This window comes from Sceloporus occidentalis, unplaced genomic scaffold (genome assembly GCF_023333645.1).
Source record: "Sceloporus occidentalis isolate IW3139 unplaced genomic scaffold, rSceOcc1.0.p SCAF_7, whole genome shotgun sequence".
NCBI lineage: Eukaryota > Metazoa > Chordata > Lepidosauria > Squamata > Phrynosomatidae > Sceloporus > Sceloporus occidentalis.
In genome coordinates, this window is record NW_028316987.1 from 47,386,023 (window position 1) to 47,411,970 (window position 25,948).

The 25,948-nt window shown below is 38.3% G+C and overlaps 1 protein-coding gene across 2 annotated transcripts in view; it reads left to right on the plus strand.

The window, feature by feature from the left end:
- Positions 1 to 19,967, plus strand: part of DYNC1LI1 (dynein cytoplasmic 1 light intermediate chain 1) — a 32,341-nt gene extending 12,374 nt beyond the window's left edge. Inside the window, exons 3-13 of one of the 2 annotated variants that reach the window (XM_089532880.1) lie at positions 3,173 to 3,289; positions 4,435 to 4,665; positions 8,745 to 8,914; positions 11,164 to 11,257; positions 12,307 to 12,442; positions 12,617 to 12,728; positions 15,022 to 15,081; positions 15,211 to 15,255; positions 16,751 to 16,871; positions 17,776 to 17,937; positions 19,022 to 19,307. In XM_089532880.1, coding sequence (XP_089389006.1) covers positions 3,173 to 3,289; positions 4,435 to 4,665; positions 8,745 to 8,914; positions 11,164 to 11,257; positions 12,307 to 12,442; positions 12,617 to 12,728; positions 15,022 to 15,081; positions 15,211 to 15,255; positions 16,751 to 16,871; positions 17,776 to 17,937; positions 19,022 to 19,128 — 1,355 coding nt within the window. In that variant the 3' untranslated portion in view covers positions 19,129 to 19,307. Of the gene's footprint in view, positions 1 to 3,172; positions 3,290 to 4,434; positions 4,666 to 8,744; positions 8,915 to 11,163; positions 11,258 to 12,306; positions 12,443 to 12,616; positions 12,729 to 15,021; positions 15,082 to 15,210; positions 15,256 to 16,750; positions 16,872 to 17,775; positions 17,938 to 19,021; positions 19,308 to 19,351 lie in introns of those variants that run through there. The other variant, XM_089532879.1, reaches the window with a different exon arrangement.
- The last annotated feature ends 5,981 nt before the right edge of the window (positions 19,968 to 25,948 follow it).

Here is a 25,948-nt window from a genome sequence, read left to right on the forward strand (position 1 = left end):
ATGGTTTCCAGACCTTTCACCGTTTTAGTCACCCTTCTTTGGACACATTCCAGTTTCTCCACATCCTTTTTGAATTGTGGTGCCTAGAACTGGACACAGTATATATCTTTCTTGTATATTCCTCCCCTCACCCCAGAAGTACTGGTGGGTTTCTGTATTGAGGTAGTGCTGTACTGGGTAGCACTACATGTAGGAGAGCATCTTAGGGTAATTAAAAAGGGAGATAACGCAAGAAATGACTAAAATATATTGATCACACTTCAGAACTACTGTTTAGATTTTTTACCCACATCAGTGACTTTTAGAAATCTGAATCCATCAAAGACCCTGAACAGATCTGCAATAAATGCCAGCACTGGGGCAGAGTGGCGCCGTAATGACCCCGACTCTGCCCCCATTTCAGCTGATGCCATGCGCCCCACCGCATTGTGGGAGGTGTCACGGCGCTCCCTTGGCACAGCCTGAACATGTGCTGCACCAGTTGAATGCCAAAAAGCCGTTGTGCCAGTGGCCATGTCCCCCTTCCTGTGGTGCAAAAAGGAGACACTTTTTGCGGAGTCTTTTTGTACTGTGGACCTGCTTGGTTGGGGGCGTGGCATGTGATTGCCGTGTCCCCGATCCGAAAGGGAAAAGGGTGGCATCCTGCCACTCCTTAGGGGCCATCTATAAAGCCCCAGAGTTTTTCATTTCCTCTACCAAGGCATCAAATTCTGCTACTCTTTTTCTTTTTGTCAAATTTTGTTTTCTAAATTCTGCTGCGGTGCTGCAATTAGCAGTGAAAACCTAGCATTAAAAATATATATGAAGAAACCCAATTTGTTGTCCCCTATTGATTTTTCTGATCTTCACAATCTTTCAAAATTTGGAAGAGGGTGAGGTATTATATAATAATAATAAAATAAAAATTTTCTTTATATACCGCCCTTCTTAGAATCAGGGCGGTGTACAGCAAATATACAACAGTACAACAATGCAACTATACAAAATTGGTTAAAACAATTCAATAAAAAAAATAAAATTCATGCCGGCAAAACAGTGCTGGCCTCATGTTTCCCAATTGCATATATAGCCGCAGTTTGTCACAGAGAAGAATTGGGAGGGGGTCACTATAGGTAGCTAAAGATCACATTTTAGTTTCACCTTTCTGCAGGAATATCTTGCGTAAGATAGCCTGATGTGATGTTACAGCATTTTGTACTTCTCAGTGATTGCTTTATTCTTAATTTGCTTTGTTATAGGTGCTTTTGTCAAAAACCTTGTTTAGCTGCTACTATAGCTAGTTAAAAGTAGTCAATCAAAATTTCTCAGCAGCGGTTGAGATCGATGCTCATCAGCTTCATTTTGGAATACAAAAACCATTAAGTGTATAGTTCTTCTTGAGCCTTTCTGTGACAAATCTGAAAGCCTTCTCTTCCCGTCAAAGAAACACCCCTTTTAGCTCCTCTTCTCTCCCTTCCCAATCCGATCTGAAAGCCTTCTCTTCCCATCAGAGAAATACCCCATTTAACTCCACTTCCTTGTCTTCCCAACCCAATGTTAAAACCTCTCCTCCAGCACCTGGGAAGTGGAGTTAGTGGTCGAGTGAGGTCCAGAAAAGAAGGAGGGATTGATGTGGTGTTTCCCCCTTTCCATTCTTTGTTATAGCTCCTAGGTTTTACCCTCGACTTATCCACAGGTCATATCAAAATCCATGATTTTAACCCCGAAACCTTCCCTCGACTTATACATGATGTCGACTTGTACACAATTATATATGGTACATCTCTTCAATTATTTTTTTAAATCCTTTTTCTTTTGTGGATCGATGAGCAAAGTGAAACCATTCAGATGCTGGCTTGTGGGCCCCAAAATCTCTAACTACCAAAGATATGAAGGTCTGCCTTTTGCCTGCTCTTTGAACAATTACGTCTTGCAGGGTTCTACTTCAGTTCTGTGCATTGCATGATCCTCCAAAGATTACCATAATCTGAGGATATGGGAGACAATACATTCTGTATAGCAAATATGAGGGAAACATTTCCTAATGAAGCAAAAAGAGATGTAGAAAACATTTACTGTAATCTAAAAGAATAAGGCACGAACAAAGGAAAAATACATTTAAAACTGATCTAGAGTGTTTAATTTCCTTAGTGTTGATTTTCACATGGAAATGTGGAATTTATCTGATTGATAAAATATATTTTTGTTTAAGAAGACTTTTAATCAGGAAGCTGCTTATTGGGATGTGTGTTCTTATTTATTTTTAACTTTCTCAGAAATGATCCAGTTTGAGACTGCTTTAACTGCCCTGACTCAGTCCTAGGGAATCCTGGGAATTGTAATTTATTATGGCACCAGAGCTTTCTAACAGAGAAGGCTAAATGTCTCACAAAACTACAATTCCCAGAATTCCCTAGCATTGAGCCAGGGCAATTGAAGTGGTCTCAAAATGGATTATTTCTGCAGTGCATTTCAGACCATAGCCAAGTTAGTCTGGATTGGTACGCAAAGAGATATTGTAGCCCTATAAGAGTGAGTGAAAGAAGTTTGTAACGTAAGCTTTCATAGACTACTTCATCTAAAGTTGCATCTGATGAAATAGACTTGGTCTAAGAAAGTTTATGCTCTTTCATTTAGTCTCAAAGGTGCTACAACAGCCAACATACAATAGTATGTTGTCCTTTACCTCTGGCAGCACATTGCTTTGGATGAGCCATGTGAATAATTAGGTAAAGGTTTTGGGTTTTAGTTTGTTTTCAAGTGGGGACTGCTTTTAGGTTCACTTTTTTTTTAAAAGCATGAGTATTCTTCATACTATACAGTCAGGGTGATTACTCTTTTGAGCATTGGACTAGGACTCTGGGAGGCCCAGTCTCTGATCAGCCATGAAAACCCACTGGATGATCTTGGGCAAGTCACACTCAGTCAGTCTGAGAGAAGGGCAATGGTAAACCCCCTCTGAACAAATCTTGCCAGGAAAACACGATCATAAAGTCATTTTAGAGTTGCCATTATTTGGGAACAACATGAAAACGCAAAACATATCTCATGCTATGCCTATATTATACTATCTGCCACAGGCAGGCACTAACTGTCCTTAGCCAGTTTCTAACTTAAAACAATTTTCACAAGTTCAACCAAAAAAAATAATATGTTGTGATATTAATTAGGTTATCTTTTAAAATGTTTCTAGGAGAAGATGGAGCAGGTAAAACTAGTTTAATTGGAAAACTTCAAGGAATTGAGGAATACAAGAAAGGAAGAGGAATGGAATACTTGTATTTAAATGTGCATGATGAAGACAGAGATGGTAAGTACCAGCTATGATAACTACAGGAGTAAGAACATTACATTGTTGAGTGTCTTGGTATTCTCTGCTGATTACATTTTCATTTGCTTTCATATTAAAGTACTTGTTTTCTGTGTTTAATTTTCTGAACCTCTGCCTGTTTTTTCCTCCTTTTTTCAACAATCTCCCCATCTCATCCCCCCCCCCTTTTTAATTTAATTTCAAGTATGATTACAAAGAAAAACAGAAAAGCATGAGAAAGGAGTAGGGAAGGGGAGGAAAAGGAAATGATACAGGGTATGATTAAGAGCTCACCCCATTTACTGTCAGTTAAATACTACGTCACAGTAGCACAATTTAAAACAGTAGTCCCTACTGTTTTTGTCTACCGCCCACTTTCCTCTTGGGCAACAACCTTAACGACCCCCCATGCATATTTCTTTATATTAGTTCTAGAGTTTTACTGCAAATTCAAAACAACCCATCTCAGTTACTGCTCCCCTTTCACCCGGTCACCTTGGGAGCAACAACTATTCAGTAACTAATATCAGCAGTGTAAACCCACTATGGATGAAGCAAAATACAAAATCCCCATATCTTTTCCTTTTAGGCTGATAGAAGCCTTTTGCAGGTGGGTGGTGTTATTTGGATTCTGCCCTCTATTGTTTCTTTCATTAAAAAACTAGACGAGGAGTAGATCAGAATTCATGGAATTTAAATTCAGTTGCACATTTGACTTTTATACAGGTACTGTATCATATTCATGAAAATTTAAAAATACTAGCCATAAAGTTGGACTACAGTACAGGTTGCGCCAAAATGTTTGGGACCAGAAGTGTTTTTGGTTTCAGATTTTTCAGGATTTTGGAATACAGATGCACACATATACATAAGGAGGTAGCTTGGAGATGGGACCCAAGTCTAAACACAAAATTCATTTATGTTTCATATACACCTTATACACATAGCCTGAAAGTAATTATATACAGTATTTTAAATAGTTTTGTGCACAAAACAAAGTTTGTGTACACTGAACCATCAGAAAGCAAAGCTGTAATTATCTCAGCCGCCCATGAAAAAAGTTTTAGACTTTGAAGTATTGCGGATTTTGGTATTTGGTGACTCAACCTGTATACCTAAACTTTATTTCTTTGCTTCTGTTCTAGATCAGACAAGATGTAATGTATGGATATTGGATGGGGATCTCTATCATAAAGGGCTCCTGAAATTTGCAATGGAAGCCATCTCATTAAAAGACACTTTGGTTATGCTGGTTGTAGATATGTCTAAACCATGGACTGCTTTAGACTCTTTACAAAAATGGGCAAGCGTTGTAAGGGAGCATATTGACAAATTAAAAATTCCTCCTGAAGAAATGAAAGAAATGGAACAAAAGAGTGAGTATTTTTAAAGTGAAGAAATGTGATAGGTGTATGTGTGTGCACGCACACATCTGCAGAGACTTTTGTCTAAATGCATCTTCAAATACAGTAAATGTACTCATTCCTAAAGAGTTTTTTTAGATTTAGAATTTTAGGTGCGTTACAGACCGCTGAAAAGTGGCGGCCTGTACCCGCCCCTTTCCCCGGGGTATCGGGGCTTCAGCGGTTAGAACGGCAGCCGCTGAGGCCCCGATCCGCCGCTTTCCAGGCTGCGGGGAAGCGGCAAAAGGCCGCTTCCCCGCAGCCTGGAAAGGGGTGTCCTTGGGGCTTGAAGCCCCAAGGACACCCCGCGGCAGTGGGGAGGAGGAGAAAGGTGCCGCTTGGCCCCTTTCTCCTTTGCGTCACTGGGCGCAGTTGTTTGAAGGTTGCGCCCAGCGACACAAACCAGGAAGGAGCTCCGAAACGGAGCTCCTTCCTGTTCCACGCAAAGGGCACACTAAGCGCCCTGGCACGGAGCGACGATGTCACATCCGCGCCGCCCCATATAGAGGCGGCACGGTCGTGACATTGTCATGGCGGCCCCCCATGTAGATGGGGCGCTGCCATTTTGTACGGACTCAGTCCGTACTAGGGTTAGGGGGATGCGGAAGCACTGCACCTTCCTAACCCTAGTACGGACTGACTCCGTACTAAAAGGCCCGTTTGTAATGGGCCCTAGTTTAGGAGCTTCCTATAATTAATTGGTAGCCCCCCTTTATGAAAGGAAATATTTGTCATAGTCACCTGATTAACTACATTTGTATATGCTCATAAGCTTTGTGAAAATTTTATAAATCCTTTATGTTGACTGTTCAGATTCTTGTTATCATAGCTGTAACATCTGGTATGTAGTTCCTATTTACAATTTCTTTTGAGAATTACATGATTTAAGATATGTTGACCCACTCCCTTGAATATTTACCCTTGGACAAGAGTTCTAAGTCCATTATAAAATTGCTATGTTTTGTAGAGTTTAGGTTGCTTGAGCATACATCTTCTTCATTAAGTTTGTGTTATGCTTTTTATCTTATTAAGTGCTGGAATATGTTTGTTTTTTCCTCTAAGTTGTGTACTCTAAAAATATTTGATCTGCGTTATCCCCAAGCAGCTCTCCATCCTGGAAAGGGGCGAGGAGCCAATTAAAGGGATGGGAGTGCGGGGGAAGCAATGTACACTCTTCTGCCCCTCTTGCCCTGCCCACCTGTCCCTTTAACTAGCTTCCTTGGAGGAGGGAAGTTATTCGCAGTTTTTCCACATTTGCAAGGGTCTTGTGCCCTTAATCCCCATGAATGTGGAGGGACGACAGTACTAAAATGTATTCCTGATACAGCAGCTCAGAACTTGCATAGTAACATTCCCATGCATGCAGGGAGTTTCTCCATATACTTCTCTGCAGTTTCACAATATGCACTTCTGACATTGTGGTAAATGCAGAATCTCACACTGGCATTTACTGTAAGCTGTTCTAGAAGATCAGTATTAAGATACTCTAAATTTCATATAATATGAAACCTGTGTTCCTTCATTTGGATTGTTAAAAATTTCTCATATAGAGCAAAGGTAGAACTCCTGAAGGCTTCTAAATGTTGCTGGATTGCAGCTCTCAACATTCTTTACCATTGGCTGTACTGGCTAAGGCTGCTGGGACTTGCAGTCCAACAGAATTGGGAGGGCTGCATGATTCACACACTCTGTAGAGAGTGATATATGTAAGAATAGTCTGTGGAAAATAAGAAGGGCAATAAGACTGTAAGAGAGCATGTTAGTACATTTCACCCTTTTGTTTATTACAGGCTACGTCTCTGTCCATTTTGATTCCTAGTTTTCATATGACACTGTTCTCAGCTTATTAATATTGTAAAAAGTAACACTGGGACAGGATTTTCTTTTTTAAATGTTTTCCTCTAAAATTCAGTGGACCTTGCACCTGTTCTATATTATGATAGCTGGTATAAGCATTGTATAAGCACATATTTGGTTGTATGCCACTGAAAAGAATGGGAATCATGATGGTTTAAATAGATTAAAGACTAAATACACATAGTTCACAAATACACATATTAGAGCCTAAGTGCTTAATATGCTTTATTCCCTTAAGAAAAAATTGTCAGGAGTTGATCTGAGAATGAAGGAAATAGGAGTTGAGCAAAGGGATGCTTCCCCCCCCCCCTTTCATTTTCTGGGTTGGTGAGAGGAGGAATGCACACAACTTGGGTTTCTCCCATCATCACCCAGAGTCAGGCAGCAAGAGCAGTCTCACAATGGCAGAAGACAGACTTTCATGAATCTTCCCACTCAGTTATCATGGAGACCAGTTTACTTACTAGGCAAGATAAGTTATGGGACAGTGGATGTGTGCAGAATGCTAAAGGTTTACTTTTGTCGAACTTCAGCATTGTGATTCTTTATTTGTCTGTTTGTCTCTTTCAATCTGGTTTCAGTTGGGTTGCAAGGTGTCTCATTCCACCATAGCCGTGTGGATTAAGGCATGCATCCTGTTGGCATATAACTAGGCAAGAAAGCTTTGCCCAGCTAATGTGATGGCACATTCCACCAGAATAGTACCTACTTCAGTGTTTTCCACTAATTTCCCCATCATTGACATTTGACATCAGCCTATTCTCAGCTTCAGCTGATATGCAGCTGTGCCCCTTCCTAGAACTGAAGGACCTAAAGATGGTAGTGCATGCGCTAGTAACCTCAAGGTTCGACATCTGCAGTGTGCTGTACATTGGGCTACCTTTTTACCAAGTCCGGAAACTCCAGCTGGTTCTGAATATGGCAGCTAGATTGGTTACAGGTACATCTAGGAGTGATCACATCACACCAACCTTAAAATCATTTCATTGGCCGCCATTAGTTTCTGAGCAAAGTACAAAGTGATGGTTATTACCTTTAAAGCCCTTACATGGTTTGGTCCAGTTTACTGACAGGAGAGGTGGAAAAGAAATCATCATCATCATAAGGCAGCCACCTAGAGTACTACTTCTTCATTCATTTGTCATTGTGATTGACACATTCAGGTTGGTGAATGTCATCTTTAGAAGAAGGGTAATGCTGGAGGTGGTTAGGAACTAGTGTGTAGTTATTGCCCTCCCTCATACTTTAGATTGAGAGTTTGCCTATATCCCAAGTTGTGTGCATTCTTCCTCTTACCAACCCAGACAATGGTCTATTGGGTATTTACTATGAAGATACATTCTGGGTTAATGAGAGGAAGGATCTCACCCTCCCACTATTACTGCTGAACCTTTCTCAGGGTGTGATGGGTTTATACCTTTTTTTTCTCAATCTGCTATTGCTCTAAGTTCTTTATATTCAGGCTTGGATAGTAAGTGAATTGGTTTCCAAGATGTCTGAATGGGAGGAATAATCAAAGTCTGTCTTTACTTTTAGTGAGGTCATGTTGTTTTTCTTGCCTGACTCAGGGAAGAAATGGGAGAAACAAATGTTAACTGCCAGTGGTGTCCTCATGCTTGGTGTCACCAGATTTTGGGTCTTGAGTGGCTGTTGGGCAAATGAGAAAGGGATGTGATGCCCTTTCTCATTCACCCAGCTGCTGCACCAGCCCCATACAAGGTGTACTGCCATCTCGGGTGTACACCCCTGTCTGGGATGTTACCTGGTGTGGTTTGAACTCACCGCACCCACTAGTGACACCACTGGTTATTGCTGTTTTCTTGGTTAAAAAAAACTAAAAACTTTGATTTTGGGCTTGCATTCATCTATTTTGAAAGTTTTAATACCTATTTTATTTATTAAATTTGTTTAAGAACTTTCTTATATGTAGTGTATCTGTTCAAGAGGCTATAGATTGTTCTCTGGAAGGAACAATGCTTCTTGAATCTTACTGTCTACCTTTTATTGTATCTCAGTTTGAAATACTTTGTATGATTAAGAAAAAAACATAGTTAACACAGCTAAGCAAAGGTAAACATAGCTGAGCAAAGATAAATAATGTGCAATGTAGTTAATGTGAATATAAGCTCTTTCAGAAGCAAAATAACTTCCAGTGAAAGGGATCTCATCCACCTTTTTCTCTGACTTTATTTCAGTTGTAAGAGATTTCCAAGAGTACACGGAACCAGGAGAAGACTTTCCAGCTTCTCCACAGAGGAGAAATACTTCATTACAAGAAGACAAAGATGACAGTGTCATTTTACCACTGGGTGCAGATACACTAACATGTAACTTAGGCATTCCTGTAGTAGTAGTTTGTACAAAGGTTTGTTTTCATATTTCAGATTATTTTTACATATATTAAGGCCCACAATGAGGTTAAACTCCTTAAAATAAGTGGGCATGACATCTATAAAGCACAGTAGTTTTGAGGGCTGATATTGATAGTTTATAAGCATGAGCATTTTCCACAGTGTTGGTTAAGTGTTAACAAATTAGTTTATCAATTTTTTTTATAAATTAAGCATTTATTTAAATTAATGTTTTTAATTCTGAGACATTTTAATACAATGGTCCCTTTGTATATGCGGGGGATCCATTCCAGACCCCCCCAAACATATGTGAAAAACGCGGGACCTCAAGTCCCATTGATTCTAAAGGCGACATGCTCCTGCGGTGTGGGCGCACACACCATTTCCCCCCAGGCTTGCCATCTGCATGAGCTCAAGTCCACGGATGGCAAGCCCACAGATGATGTGGGCAGACTGAACAAATATACTATTAACACTATTTCTATTTTGAATCTGCACAAAATATTGTTTATATGTATTAAATTCCACTGACATCACTTTCTAGAAGTGTTCATCTATGTGTTTCTCCTTCCTGTATCTTAAAACAGGATTGCTGTAGTCAAGAAAGTACCTGATAGCAACAGGACAATAGAGAAAAGGCAACTTTGTGTAGGAATCAGATCACTTAGGATGTTAAATATAAAAACCGTCACCTAGACTAGAAAGCCAGGTCAGCTGCTGAACTGATGGTTTAATGTGATCTCTATCCTTAACCCTGTCTAGAAATTCTATGAAATGGGATTATAGAATCTCATAAAGATTTTTGGAGATACACTTTTTGAGTTGTGGTTGCAGATGGAGGGTTTTTTTTTATAATGAGTTAAGTGTCTGTGTAAAGATTCTTGAGTCCATTAGGATTTTGAGTTCCTACCCTTTAGGCACAGAAGAAGGCAATGGCTCACCACCTTTGAACAAATCATGCCAAGAAAACCCGATGATAGATTTTTGTGGGTTTTTCAGGCTATGTGGCCATGTTCTAGAAAAGTTTAGTCCTGACGTATCTGGCTGGCATCTTCATTCTCTGAAGATGCCAGCCACAGCTGCTGGCAAAATGTCAGGAATAAACTCTTCTAGAATATGGCCACATAGCCCGAAAAACCCACAAAAATCTATGCACGCAATGAAAGCCTTCGAAACCCCATGATAGTTTCCCCTTAGGGTTGCTATAAGTTGGAAATAACAAACATAATAGGAGCCAGAGTGGTATAGTGGTTTGAGCATTGTACTACAACTGTGGAGACCAGGGTTCAAATCCCTGCTCAACCACTGGGTGACCTTAGCCAGTCACACTCTCTCAGCATGAAATAAAGGTCAACCCCTTTCTGAACAAATCTTGCCAAGAAAACCCCATGAGAGGTTCGTCTTAGGGTCACCATTAGTTGGAAATGATTTGAAGGCACACAACAACAGACATAATGTTCATCAGGATTTAACAATGTAGTCAGTGGGCTAAGAACTGCAGCTTTTACGTCTTTTTAAAAAATCTGTTTTTAAAAATCTCAAGATCCTGAGAAACATACAGTTGGTTTTGCATGCCCCAGGAGGCTTTCAGCTTGGCCTTTTTTTTTAAAAGCTGTAAACCTCATATGCAAAACTACTTTTGAAGCCATGAGAAACAGTGTCTGAGGAAGTATGTTGGACATTGTCAAAATGAAGATTTTTTTAAAAAAAAATAGTGCTGAGTATGCTCAAGCCCTTGGGCATGTCTCCTGAAGCAGTTCTTGGACCCTGGCCATTATAATTAATTTTAAAAAGGGGTGAGAACTTAAAAAGTATCTAAAGCTCTCTCAGCACACTTCAGAGCTGCTAGATAGTGGATGAAATGGTGAATTCAAAATGTGTGTTTATGTTTAGTTGCTTGAATCTTGTTTTGAAATTTATTTTAGATGAGTCCAAACAGCTACAGACACGGGTCTTCCAAGTTTCTACAGTAAAAAGGGGGCTTCCTCCTCTTAAGAAATCCATGTGTTTCAAATACATTATATTGGTTCTAGAGTAGGTTCTGATTTGGAAGCAGCAGCAGCAGTCTCCCATCTTACAAGTATTTACATAGGGAACATTCTTGAATAGCCTAGTAATTGATGTTAAAAAACTTGCACTGTAAAAGCAGACTGTTAAATATAAACTCTGTGTACTATCATTTGAATGGAGTATGTACTTTGGAATTTCAGTGATAGAATAATGCTGATATATTGATTTTAAATACTGTTTTATTTATTTGCAGTGTGATGCAATTAGTTTGCTGGAAAAAGAGCATGATTACAGAGATGAGCACTTTGATTTCATTCAGTCACACATCCGACGGTTTTGTTTACAATGTATCCTTTATTAGTAAAATTCATCCTGGATGTCTGGGTAGCTGTTATCCAAAGTGACCTTATAAAGTCACTCAAAGCCCATGAGGAATGATACTAACTTGGCTTGACCATATCTTCATTCGAACTTGAAAACTGTGTGTGCAGCCTTGGAACAAACCCGGATATTAAATCATAGTTTAAAACTGGTTTAATATTCTGTCTCATTTCATAGTTAGTAACCTTAATGTCCTGGTTCAATCAAAATAGGAAATCTGCTTTCTAGATGCCATGGCTTCATTGTTTGTGCTGTGAACTAAGGAACAAAAGGTGGCGTGTGTAATAAAAAAGTTTGTTTATATTTTAATTTATTGAGCCAAAGATATGGTTATCCAAAACAGGCATCTGTTAAGATAAACTATATTCTCAGTAAGTCTGGTAAGTGCAAAACAGTTAACCATTCTTCAGAAATCAGTGTTTTTAAGACTGAAGCAACATGCTGATGATAATATCAAACACAGCTATATTTATTGTCTACAGTTGACTATTTAGGAATCACAGGATAGCAGAGAAGTGAGGATGTGATATTAGACTTGGGATGTAATTAAGAAGTATTTAATTCTATAGCCGTTTGAAGGCTGATGATTCATCCCTGGTAACCTGCTTGTAAGAATATATACCTGTTTTTCCAGTTGTAGATGTGATGACAGTTTTGCCCATCATTTTGGTTGTGAACATGTTTCACTTATTTGAGCTAGACTTGTGTTTAAACTAGCACCTGTTAACATGAAGAAGCTGCACCCCATTTTGGTGTAACAAGTTATGTCATAATTGTTTGTAAAAATGAAAATGTTTTTGCTATTTGAGTAGTCTGATTAAGTTAGCTTTTTCATAAGAAACATGGTTTCTTTTCCTCATTTTGACAGGGAAGGTAATTAATAGATTTAAACCTTAATCTAACATAATATTCTCAATATTTGTATTAGGTTGCAATATATTACACTATTACTGATTCCAAACTGACACTGCCAAGCAGATAAAAATTTATACATTTTCCTTAACAAATAATTCAGATGGTGCAGCACTTATTTACACTTCAGTAAAGGAAAATAAGAATATTGATATAGTGTATAAATATATTGTCCAGAAACTATATGGATTCCCCTTCAATTCACCTGCCATTGTTGTGGAAAAAGAAGCCGTATTTATGTAAGTTACTTAGTTATTCTTCTATCATAAATTTATCTCATGTTATAATGTGTAGGAAACATATCATAGATTCTCAAATGAAAATTCTTGTTCTGTTTTGAAAGATGATTATCTTATTATAGGATGTAGCTTAATAAAAAGAGAAATAAGTCTTAACTGTTTTTGTATCTTCAGTCCTGCAGGATGGGACAATGAAAAGAAGATAGGAATATTACATGAGAACTTCCAGACTTTGAAAGTGGGTGACAGTTTTGAGGATATTATTACAAAGCCTCCAGTCAGAAAGGTAATTATTTAACAGTATTTTTTTTAAAAAAATGCTGTTTTAATTTCAACAAACTATTTCATTTTCAAGCATAAGAAATTATTTCAAGTGACAGTAATACAAACCTATGTTTTGCTTGTCACTGTTTTTTTAGGCTGCAGTCAAATGTAATTGGAAGTAAATGTCATTTGAAGTCATTGAGAGAGCGGATTTACGAATTACATCTGTTCAAGACTAACATATATTACTCCTAGCATACCATCTTTTACTTACACTCTTTCATAAAGTAGGGCTGGAAATGAAGGGATACTATCCATCTGTGGAGTTGGCCATTAGGAGAAGCATCTTTGAAAAAAACTAGGCATAGAATATAGTGGGAAATGTGAATTGGGACATATTTAAACGTATGAAAGCCCAGTCTTAAGAAGATAATAACATTAATAAAAAATAATAAAATAATTTTAAATTTATATCCCGCCTCGCTGTCAGAGACAACCATTTTACAAGTTAAAATTTTACAATCCCAAATCCCAGTATCCCACAATTAACAATTTAAAAACATACCTTAAAATAGACAAATCAGACAGTGGTTATAGCAGAGTCAGAGGGGTGATAGGTTTCGATTTAGTGGCTGGTTATCTATTCAGGAAAGGCCTGCTGGAAGAGATCTCACTTAAGAGCCTTTTTAAAGCTGTTTAAGATGGTAATATGATGGATCTCCTCTGGCAGGCGATTCCATAATCTGGGAGTGGCTGCCGAGAAGGTCCTCTGGGTGGTTGCAGACAGCCTAGTTTTCATAGGCTGGAATAAATTCCTCCCAGAGGACCTGAGTGTGTGGGGTGGATTATATGGAAGGAGGCGATCCCAAAGATAGGTTGGACCCAAGCCATTTCGGACTTTAAAGGTCATAACCAACACCTTGTACTGTGCCCAGAAACTAATGGGCAGCCAGTGGAGCGATTTTAAAATAGATGTTATGTGATTGCTTTTGGCTTTACCAGAAACCAACCTGGCTGCCATGTTCTGCACTAATGGAAACATTAGGCTGGTTCAAGACATAATTTGGCTTAATTGTCAAATATATACACTATATAATGGGAGCAACAGATATGTCAATTTATCATCGTGTTTTGTAACACTGAGAACTCAGTATCACACTAATTCCACATGGGGCTCTATCTCTGTTACATGAGATGTGGTATTGCTAAATGTTTTACAGCGTCACTGATGAAACCATTTAACAGCATAGAAGTTGAGAGGTAGAGGCGTGGAGTTATGCCAGAATTGTGGATGGCTAATTTATACAGCAGTATAGAGGCATTTCAGCAGTGCTGGAGTGATACCAGGAGTTGGCAATGGCAGAGGGCAAAAGGTGATTTTCCTGTATATAGCCACTCCTATGGATGTCACTTCTGGCCCAGGATTGCCAGTAATAAAGCTGATTCCAGGGGAGGGGGAGTGTAAGGGAAGTCAGAACAACATGTTTTGGCAGTTTTGAATGTTTTAAAAATATTTTTGGGCTGTATTTCAGTGACAAAATATTAATTTGAGATGGGGATGCGTCTGTAGAGGGCACAAAATAAGTCCCCATTTTCTCCACCCCTGCTCTATATGATGACATGGAAGTGTGTTGGTAATGTAATTAAAATGGGATGCAGTGTTGAGTGCCTTGGGTATAAAGCATATTTATACAGAATGTAATACCTGCTCCCACAACTGTATAAATAGGCTTCATCCATGGAGCATTAATACCGCTTAAGACTGCATCTGAAGAAGTGGATTTATATCCACCCAAGTTTGTACAAAAATAAAAGCCCATTAAGGGTGTTGCCATATTTCTTTTTTCCCCTCCCCCTTCATTCCTTTTTTTTTTTTACTCTGTAAGAGACTAACATGGCTATTTCTTTTGAAAATCAGTACTTTCAAACTGGATTTGCTAGAATAGAAGCAGCTTGTGTAGATGAGCGAATGCAGGAACAATATGCTCTCTCTATAACAAGCGTTGGTTAGTTAATAACCAGTCTGGTGCCTTATATACCACCCATGGCCTTTGAGCCCTCTTTAAGAGTATCCCAATATTGGACTCACTAAAAAAGTTGATACAGAGGTCAAAAAGTAAAAACTATAAAATTATTCTGTAGTCATTCATTGTATTTATTTTGAGGATTCCAGTGTCTACATTTGTTACAAATTGTTCTAATATTATTAAATATTAACTTCGTAATAAATAATGTTAATATTAAATATTACACTATTAAACAAACTAAATAATACTAGTTCCAGTATTATTAAAAAGTTCTTTTCCTTATTGCAGTTTGTTCATGAGAAAGAGATAGTAGCAGAAGATGATCAAGTATTTCTTATGAAGCAACAGGTAGTGACTGATTTGTATGTACTCTGCATATTCTTTTAAATTGCATTTTATTTAAACTAGAATTAAATTAGATTAAGACTTGAATTTATTGTCTTTTCCTCATAATGTGTGTTTCATTTTGTTTTGCAGTCCCTGTTAGCAAAACAGCCACCTACTGCAGCTGGAAGACCAGTGGTTAGTCACGCTTGTTTAAATACTAATACCTTGATAGTAAACTTATATAGCAGTGAGCTGAATATGGTTCCTTATTTTGGTGAAATATCACCTCTGCATATTCCTTATCTAAGAAAAGGGCTCGTGCGCACATGCACATTGAATGTGCTAGTAATTCAACTTTTTGTACCAGGGAGTCCTGGTGGCGCAGTGGTTAAATGCCAGTACTGCAGCCACAAAGTTGTGAGTTCGATCCCAGGCAGGGATCCAAGGTCCACTTAGCCTTCCATCCTTTCATAGGTCGGTAAAGTGAGTACCCAGCTTGTTAGGGCCAATTGGCTTACACAACCGCTTAGGGGTGCTAGTTCACTGATAAGTGACATAGTAATGTACTTGCTATCGTGCTATAAAAGCAGTAATATTTTCGCTTCTTTGGGCTGTAATCTTGTAGCATCTACTTGTTTGGCCTAGCTGAACTCAGTGGGGATTACTTCTGAATAGGATGACAGTGTTAAGATAACCAACTGGAAACATAAAATATAAATATAAATTCAAAGATAAGATGTTCAGAAGGGTAGAAAATAGTATAGGACAGTCATGATTGCTCAAAAAAGAACATTGTCGAGCTGGGAAACAGGTGCAGAAAAATGAAACCAAAATGATTAAAGGACTGGAACATCTGCCCTATCAGAAAAAGTTACAGTGTTAGAGAGAAATGACGAATAAAGGAAGGAAAGCTAGAGGTATATGGAATTATTTAGGATGAAAAATATATAAGGGAAAACCTTTATTCTCCTGCATAATACTTGATCCTGGGTTCATCCACTGAAACTGAACACAGCTCACAGGCAAATTAGAGTCCACTGCCACAAAGTGTAGTTACAGCTGCTAACTTGCTTGGATGGCTTTGAGAAAGGGCTGGATCAGTTCATAGGGGATGGTGCCATGAATGGCTGCTAGTGAGGATGACTGCCTACTACGGCCAATATCATAGCCCATATGTTGTGTTTAGAAGTGTAAGGCAAAAGATGCAGTTACACTCAAGTCCTGCTAGCAGGCTTCCCACAGGCAACTGATTGGCTACCATGGGAACAGAACATTGGAATAAATAAGGTTTTCTTCTGACCTAGCATGACTGTTCTTATGTTCTTAATTTTTTTATAAAAAAAGAAAAAAGATGTTACTTTTTTAAAAAAAAAAACTTGTCAAAAGCTTTACTGTGTAGCACAAAGAAGAAATTATTTCACCTTAGTCATTACGTGGATAGCATGATTTCTAGATGTTGAAATGGGATCCTTGTGACAATGCAGAGTCAATTTTCCATTAACAGTATTTCCGTTCCAATTTTCATAAACTGAGTAATTTGTAAATACTGCATATGTCTGTTAACTAGTCACCTGTAATTTAAACTTCCTATGATCCTTTGCATTAAATGTCTAAAGAAACATCTTAAGAGTCGCCTCCCATATTTTCTGGAAGCTCAGTATTTCAACTTGAGTACGTACTTCCTTTGTAGGATACCTCACCAAGAGTCCCTGGAGGATCTCCCAGAACACCAAACAGATCTGTCACTTCCAATGTTGCCAGTGTTACACCCATTCCTGCTGGATCAAAAAAAATTGATCCTAGTATGAAGGGTAAGGCCCTTTAATGTTTTTTTCTAATTTAAATATTGATACATATTGTATATGAGTAGTAAATGTTTCTTGTTCAGACTCCTTCCAATAGATTATTCTGTAGATTATCGGTGATGGTGTAATTACTAAAATGCAAAATTCCAAATTAACATTTATTCAGTTGAAGATAGTTGTAAGTTTCAGATGGTGGGATATAATTCTTTCTCCAGGATAGACATTATCCTTGTGAATTGGATGAAAATTGAAGAAGAAGAACTGCCATGGCTTAGTGGAGTTCTGGGAATTGTAGTTTGTTGTGGCACCAGAGCACTCTTCACAGAGAAGAATAAATATCTCATAAAACTACATTTCCCAGAATTCCATAGCATTGAGCCATGGCAGTTAAATTATTTCTGCACTGTTGATGCAGTGTTAAAGATCTTATACATAGGAGGTCTGTAGAAGGTAAAATCATCTGGCAGTTAGGTACTGATTACGTTTTCCTAATACATTCTGTTGGGATATTGGCTTTTAATGCTCAGTACATGAAGCTGTAATGAAATATAATCGATCATTTAGATTTTAAATTACATTGTATAGAAAACATATTTACAGTTACAGTGGTACCTCGGGATACGAATTACCCAGCTTACGAAATTTTCAGGATACGAAAAAAATTAATTTAAAAAAACTGTTTCGGGTTAAGAAAGTTTTTTCGGGTTACGAAAAAACTTTTGGTGATTTTCGGCGCTATTTTACACCAAATCGCGGCTTTTCCCCATTAGCGCCTATGGGGATTCGGCTTGCGAAAGCCTTTCGGGTTACGAAATTGACAGCGGAACGAATCAATTTCGTAACCCGAGGCACCACTGTATTAAAAGATTTTGAATTAATTTGTATTAACACAGTTTTAATTTCCTTTTAGCTGGAGCCACAAGTGAAGGAGTCCTGGCTAATTTTTTCAACAGTTTGCTAAGTAAGAAGACAGGCTCACCTGGTGGACCTAGTGGCGTTGGCAGTCCTGGAGGAGTAGGAGGCACGGGTGGTGGCAGTAGCAGCAGCTTGCCAACATCTGCAAAAAAGTCAGGTGAGTGTGCAAAAATTGTATAGTTGGATAAAATGGACATTTTTGGTCCCTTTCATTTTGCCTTTGGCCCCTTTCCTGCAAGTGTTCTTTTGTTCAGAGATGGGGGATTCTCTTATTGCGTGCTTTGCAGTAGACAGATGACCAGGTGAAACTTACTCCTTTTACTTACATCAAGTAAGAATGTTACAGAATGCAAGAGTGTTAGAACAGAAACATGTGCAGGGTACAGGAGGACCTGCCAGAAATTGTAATATTGTAAAATGTTAGCATGTTTGATAACGACAAGAATTGTTTTCACTGTACTGTACTGATCTTCTCCATGACTGTTGAATTGGAATGCTCTCATTTACGAGTGGATGAATCTATCAAGCTTAATCATTCTGCTTCTCTTTTTAACACTAATAGGCCTGTTACAGACTGCCAAAATAAAGCTGCTTCAGGTCTCTTTGGAGGTATGCTGTTTAAATGATGCATGGGTCCTATGAGTCCGGAGGTTGCACCAAAGCCACACTCCATTCCTAAGCACCGGAGTGCAGCTTTGGTGCAGCTTCCGGATTCCTAGGATGCATGCATCATTTAAACAGCATACCTCCAAAGAAACCCGAAGCAGCTTTATTTTGGCAGTCTGTAACAGGCCATAGAGTCATTCTGTCTCAGTTTTCCATCAGAACTGTCTTTTCTGTGTATAGGTAGGAAGAGGCTTTTGTAGAGGTTGAAGTAGATTGCAGGGTGAAAACTACATTATATGAGACCTTCAAAGCTTTGGCCAGTGTAGATTCTGTATTACATTTCTCTTCCTCCCCTGACTTGTAAACAGGGACACTTTCGTATTAAGCCTGCCCTGAAGCAATCTAGCTAATTGTGCTAAATATGTATGCTGCAAAAGATTATTTGCCATGAATGTACTATTGTAACTAATGGTGGAACTACACATTACCTTGACAAACTGGCATTGCCAAAGCAACATGGGGGTAGCGAGATATAAGTGGGGGAGAATCAGTGTGTATTTGAGAGGTGCTTATATCTTCCTCACTCTATTCTTTCTTGCATTGTTCTCCCCTCCCTTCCCCCAAATCCCTCTTAGATCCATCAGAGAAGAACAAACTAAACATGCCCTGTCACCAGCTGGTTCTCTATAAGTATTCCCTCCCCCATCACCCTTACTGGCATCAAAAGACAAATTCTGATTAGAGAACTGTATAACACTTTTAGAGTGATAACTAGACATTATTGATAAATGTGCAATGTGTCCTAAAGCTCAGGGCTTCATCTGGGAATGAACTACATTTTATAATAATGCTGGATATATTTAATAGCAACTCTGTATTGACTGTTGTGATCATGAACACTTGATATACACTATTTGTAGGGTATGTTTCACATAAAACAATACATGTTGCTTCCTTTTGTTTAGGCCAGAAGCCTGTCTTAACAGATGTTCAAGCTGAATTGGACAGAATGTCACGAAAACCAGATCTGGTCTCTCCAACAACACCGACATCCCCAACAGAAGGTGAAGCATCTTGAAGACACCAAATATAGCCATTTATTCAATTTTCTGGGATAATTTAAACTTGCCTCTGCTTCTTCCTTCCGTGACTGGGACTAGGGAGCTGACACACTTTCAGAAAAGGACAAGCAGTTCGTGTCTTTGTGTTGCCCAACATTGTAAAAGGGAACTGTACAGAGGGAAAGTTATCACACAATGTAAGACTCTTGTTCACAGTACAATGTGGCGTTCAGAAGTATCTGGATTTTGTTTAAAAGTCAGTGTAATTCTGTAAATTGGAAGTGTCCACTTAATCATTTCTAATGCAAAAAGCTGCTTGAAGAGTTGAAAATTGATATGCAACATGGGCACTTAATTTATACCGATCTCCCAAACTTTTTAGTTCAGTGCAATTTTACAAATTAACCTCAAGGGGGAGGATTTCCTAGGTTTTGTTGGAAAGAGAGCAATCAACTGTTGTTTTTTGTGCACCATCAATAAACTAACTGAAATAAAATTTAACACTTCATTTGGAATATGACTTCAGACTGCGCTGATCTCATTTGATATTTAAATTGGATTAAACTACTTGAACTAAACTGTCATGCCAGGATCTATTACACTATCAAGGATTTACCAGTGAACTGTTTTAAAGTGCTAGGATTAAAGCTGGATAACCTTAAACATCTAAAAGATCATTTTCAAATTAACCCGGCAGATGCCTTGAACATAAAATTTTCTGGGAAACTTCAGACAGACACGTAACATTTTGAACATTGGCTGTATGTAGAATGCAGTAAATGTTACCCTCTAATTTTTAAGGTAATTGTCTGCAGATATTTTTTTTCATATAGACCTATCCCATTTTTTGTTTTGGGAGCAGAAAGTGCATGTATGTTTGATAATGTTGTGACTTTCACATATATCTCTTTAATAAGTTCCCTTCTAGAAAGGTTGTACAAATGTTGACAGTTTGGGAATATAGCATTTGTTTCTTGCCCTAAGTAACAGTTTTTCTGTAAGTGTTCTCACATGATTCTAATAGTATCATTTAGAGAGTTGATCAGGTCATTTAACAGTACTGCACTTTCAGTTGCTCTCAGACCATTGAATTTGCTCTGGTGGTACAGTGATGAAATGCTGGTACTGCAGCCAAAATGTTGTGAGTTCGATCCTGCAAGGCTCTAGGTTGACTGGGTCTTCCATTCTTTTGTAGATCGCTAAAATTAGTACCCAGTTTGTTGGGGCAATTGGCTAATACATTGTAAACCAATTAGAGAGTGCTTAGTACTATAAAGTGGTATAGAAATGTAATTGCTATTGCTATAAATTACCACTTCTAAGAAATACCTGCTAAAATTATAGACAAGATGTTGTAAATTAATGATTCTGTTTACTTTTAGTGCAATATCTTGCACAAGATCCAATACTTTGAATCTGATATGTAAGTGTTTATAAATCAGAAGTGGGAAGCTGTGGTCCTTCATCTGTTGGACTGCAACTCTCTTTAGATCTAGCTAGTTGGACTGCTAAGAGCTGTAGTAAACAAAGTTATGACAGCCACAATTGACCACTCACACTCTATATCAATGCTAGGGTTTGCTTTTTCATGGATAAATGGGGGAAATATGTGATCTATACTAATATTTTAGGTGTATCTACAGTATTGCACACCCTGCCTCCGCTGGAATTTCATTCCCTTCCCACAAAAGACTGCAGTAGACCTAAAAATACAAGTTCTCTCCCTTTCAGTGCAATTTACCATATAGTATGTGGAATGGTTGTTCAAAGAAGCAGGTACAAAAGGATTATTAGGCACATGGAATTTCATACATGATTCTTCAGATCATAGCTACTATATGTGACAGTGGAAAGAAATTAACACGAGCTTCCCCATGCGTCTGCAGCAAATTTGAAACTGCTGCTTGTAAATCCTTCTGTAAAATAAAGACATTTCTAAAGGGGAAGTTGAGGGAACTCAACAACTAACAGATAAAAGAAGAAGCCTCAGCTTATGGCTACAATGTGTTTATACCACTAAGATCTAAATTTGTGGAGAGAATGCTTAACCTGAAAGGAACAGCTTTACAGAAGACTACAAAGTTCTTGAATTCTAATCAAATCTGTTCAACTGTTGAACAGATTACTACTGTGTAAACACAGAATGAGCATTCTGGTGCTCATTTAAGATGTGCATGAGTTTATCCAACAGATAAGGTAAGTATCATGCTTTTCACTTATTACTTAGGATTGAATTGTTTATGCATATCAATATACTGGTATAATTCTTAATTACAGACATGTAATGCTTCTAATATTTAGCCTCTGCATACTCACATAATTTGTTCTATTAGAGTGTGGGTATATCTGAACATAGCAAATAAATATATTCAATACTGTCATGTTCCTTAGAAGATAGCTCTGTTGCCAAAAAAGAAAAAAAGTACATACAGGTCACATTTCTTTGTTCCTGTGAAGCTTCTGAAAATATTTTAACGAGGCACATAAATTTAAATGGGACAAAAAGAAATATTATGAGCACTTGACCATCAATATAATTTGGAAGTCTACTCCATACCAACAGCAGGATAGGAAAGAAACATGAGAGTAAGATGGGAAAAAATTGGTTGAAAAGATGGTTGAATGTTTAAAATGGATGACATAACCAATGTTTTAAGTGCATTAAAATAAATGCTAGCTAAATGGGAAAAAAATCTAGCAGAGATTTTAGAATGTACTGTATCTGCTTTTCAGAGAAAGAGTGTATTGTGGAGCTTCCAGGGAAAAAGAGCTTTATGACACTGCCACTGAAAATGTCATTCTCCATTCCTTCCTTTGAATTTTGCCCATGGTTTGTGTCCAATAGATCAGAATCAAAGATCACTATGCGATACAAAGGCAGAAGCCTCTTCTCAGGTAGGTTGGGATTTAGCTGTTCAGTGTTCCTAAGTATGTACAATAATATTCTAGCATAGAAAGAATTTTAAAAATTAGATATTTGCAAGGGGAAAGCAATGATAATAATAGCTATGACCATTTAGCATAATAATCTCCTACAGAAGGGTGTCTTCTCTGGTGCTGAACCTTGAGGCAATGACCGCCATACATACTCAACTATAAGTTGAAAAAATTATGCCCAAAAATCTGGGTCAACTTAATTATTCAGTACAGTGATACTGCTTAGAAAGGTACTGAAAGACACGCTGCCTGTCTGTGCCTCGGCAGTGATTTCTGAAAGAGCTGCCTAGGCAAATTTGTGTGCAAAAGAGGTGATTAACCTTCCCATGAGAAAGAGGTGATTAATCCAATGTTAAAACCTCTCCCCATCCTCCTACTCCCACTCCTCCCTGCATCTCTCAGATGACCAAACACCCCATTTCCCTTCCCTTCTCAATCCGATGTTAAAACCTTCTCTCCACTTCCTCCTCCCCCTCCTTGGATCTCTCTGACCACCAGACACCTCATTTCCCTTCCCTTCTCAATCCGATGTTAAAACCTTTTCTCTGCATCCCCCTCCTCCCACTCTGGCCATCAGACCCTATTTTTCTCCAGTCCCTTCCATTTTCAATCTGATGTTAAAACTTTCTCCTCCAGCACCAGGAAAGTGGTGTTAGGTTGCAGGAGAGGTCAAGAAAAGGAGGAGGGGAGAGGGAAGTGATGTTTTCCCCCTTAGATCCTTTGCTACATGCCCCTAAGTTTTACTCTCGACTTATCCATGAGTCATATCAAAAGCCATAATTTTGACCCGAAAAATCTGCCCTCAACTTATGCATGGAGTCAATTTGTACACAAGTTTATACAGTGTATACAGTATGTTAACTATTTTCAAAGATGGCATGTAAACAAGCAATTTTATTTCTTCTATCTGCACATGTGTACATCTTCCTAATCATACACTTTCTTTGAAATTCACATTAAGTCCAATCTTAATAATAATAATAATAATAATAATTTATACCCTGCTCATAATGCAGCAAGACAAAATGGAGTAAATATAAGGAAACTTACCACTTGATGTTCTTTTCTTTCTTACTACACAATACCTGTTTTTATCTCTCCCGACCAGATGCACCGTATTCTTAAATTGCTGCTAATACTCATAAGAAGATCTGTTACACTTTTGGAGATGTCCACAAGGGGGAGGTAGCAGATCTCTCAATTGGTTTAAATGAATAATTTACTAGCGTTAAGTGAACACTAAAGGACATTTCCCTGTGATGTGTTTTGAACACCCCCACATAATCATTTTGTCTGAAGAGTTGGAAGATGGCCTTTCTAATCTTAAAATATACTTGTGAAGTACTAATGGTGTAAAGCTCAATGTAAGAATACATTGTGTGTATTGTCTATTCTACTCCCATAGCTTGATTATATGAGCCATTTACATTATTATTATTATTATTATGCTTTATTTATATAGCGCTGTACATACAAACAATAAGATACAAATAAACCTGCCCACGGCGTACAATCTAAGAAATAGTAGCATAATACATATAAATAATACATAACAATACAGGGAAGGGTTCAATAAAACAGGCAACAAATAAAAACGTCAAATAACAATACTGTATTTCTGTGCATAGTTGCCTAGGAGGAAACTTCATGGAACTTAATTTGAATAAAAGTTTATAGGATTTGATGCACCCACATTTATATATGCTAAAGCATTGCCACAGCTAGATCTTAGACACTGGTTTGATCCAACATGTCTCTCCTTGTGCTCACGTTTTTATTTTTTAAAACACATAATTATTCCCAAGACAGATCCCTGGGAATCCCACTGCTACATCTTTTGATTGTGGGAGTTCCTGTTCTGTACTTCCTGTTCTTTAACCAGTTTTGTTGTTTGTGTGCCTTCAACCAACTTATGGTCACCCTAATGTGACCCTATCATGAAATTTTCTTGACAAGTTTCTTCAGAGGAGGTTTGCCATTGATTTCCCCTGAGGCTGAGAGCATGTGACTTGCCCAACGTCACCCAGTGGGTTTCATGGTTAAGCGTGGAATTAAACCCTGGTATCCAGAGTGGTAATTGAACACTCAAACCACTACACCATGCTGGCTCTCTTCTTTAACCAGTTAGTGATTCTTAAAAGAATCTCTCATCTGATCTCATGTCTATTAAGTTTTCTCAGGAGCACTTTGGTCACTCTCCTTATCTACATTTGTTGACCCTCTGAAAGAAAAGAAAAACTAGTGATGGGTTTACCTTTGTAGAAGCCACATTGATTTCTTTTCTGCAGGTCTTGTCCTACAGTATTGGAGATTGGATTGTGGCTTTCCAGATGAACCATATGTTCCAGAAATCTTAGGCATGATATCCAGGGGTGATGAATGGTGGGAGCTGCAGTCCAACAATAACCGGAGAGTCACATTACAAACCCTGCATAAACTCAATTTTGTTTTTAATAATGCTTCGTTATTTTCATTAACTTCATTTTTTATTACCCGTTTCTCTAAATTTCTTAGATTCTCTACTCAAAAGTATCAGTATTGCGTAGCTATTGTGTATCATTTGCAGTAAAGACAGACACAAAAAAGACACTTTTAAGACTAACCAGTTTTCCACCATAAACTTTCAGCTCAGCTGTCTTTTTGGGAAAGAAACCATTTCTTTGTCCTTCTCTAACCTCATTGTCATCTGAAGGTCTAATTGCCTCTTTAGTTGGTTTCCTATTCCTGATTTAGGCTGCATCCACCCTGCAGAGATAATCCAGTTTCATACCACTTTAACTGCCATGGTTCAATGCTATGGAATTCTGGGAATTGTATTTTATTGTGGTCCCAGAGCTCTTGGACAGGCAAGTGTAAATGTCTCACAAAACTATAATCCCCAGAATTCCATAGTAGTGAGCCAATTAAAGTGGTGTCAAACCGGATTATCTTTTTAGTGATGCAGTCTTAGTGGTGTTTATTTAATGGTTACTCTTCATGAGTTTGTAAGTCTGTTCCTTATAATTCCTTTCTCCTGTACTGTTTGCTTGGAGTCCCTCTGTGCATATTTGTGGGTTTCCTCCCTCTAACTTGGTGAGTCTTTCTCTTTTCGAAGGAAGCCAGTAGGCCCTCCATACTGAAAGGCTTCCAATAGCATGCATTTCACTTGACTTTGTATTACTGTGGCTTTGAATACGTGTACACATTGATGTTGAGCCCATGGCCCCTCAGCCACTGCTAGATATGGCTCAGAGCTGTAAAACATTTGAACACCTGGTTGAGGCCAATCCATAGGTAGGGTTTGAAACAGGAGTGGTTCCCCATCCCTTTCTCTTTAGATTGAGGGTTCTTTGTCATTTGTCAGCTTATCTGTCTGGAGGTCCCTTTTATCACTTGGTTGTCTGGTCCAGTGTGCAATGTACAATGTGACAGGTAAAATCTGGACAGACAGAGTCAACAAGAACACTCCACTTGAGTATGCCTAAGTATTGGTATCTAGGATATTTATACGGGAGAATGAGCAGGCTCTTTGTTAGTCTTTTAGGCTATTTATTATATGCGGTCATAGAAGTAACAACACAGTCC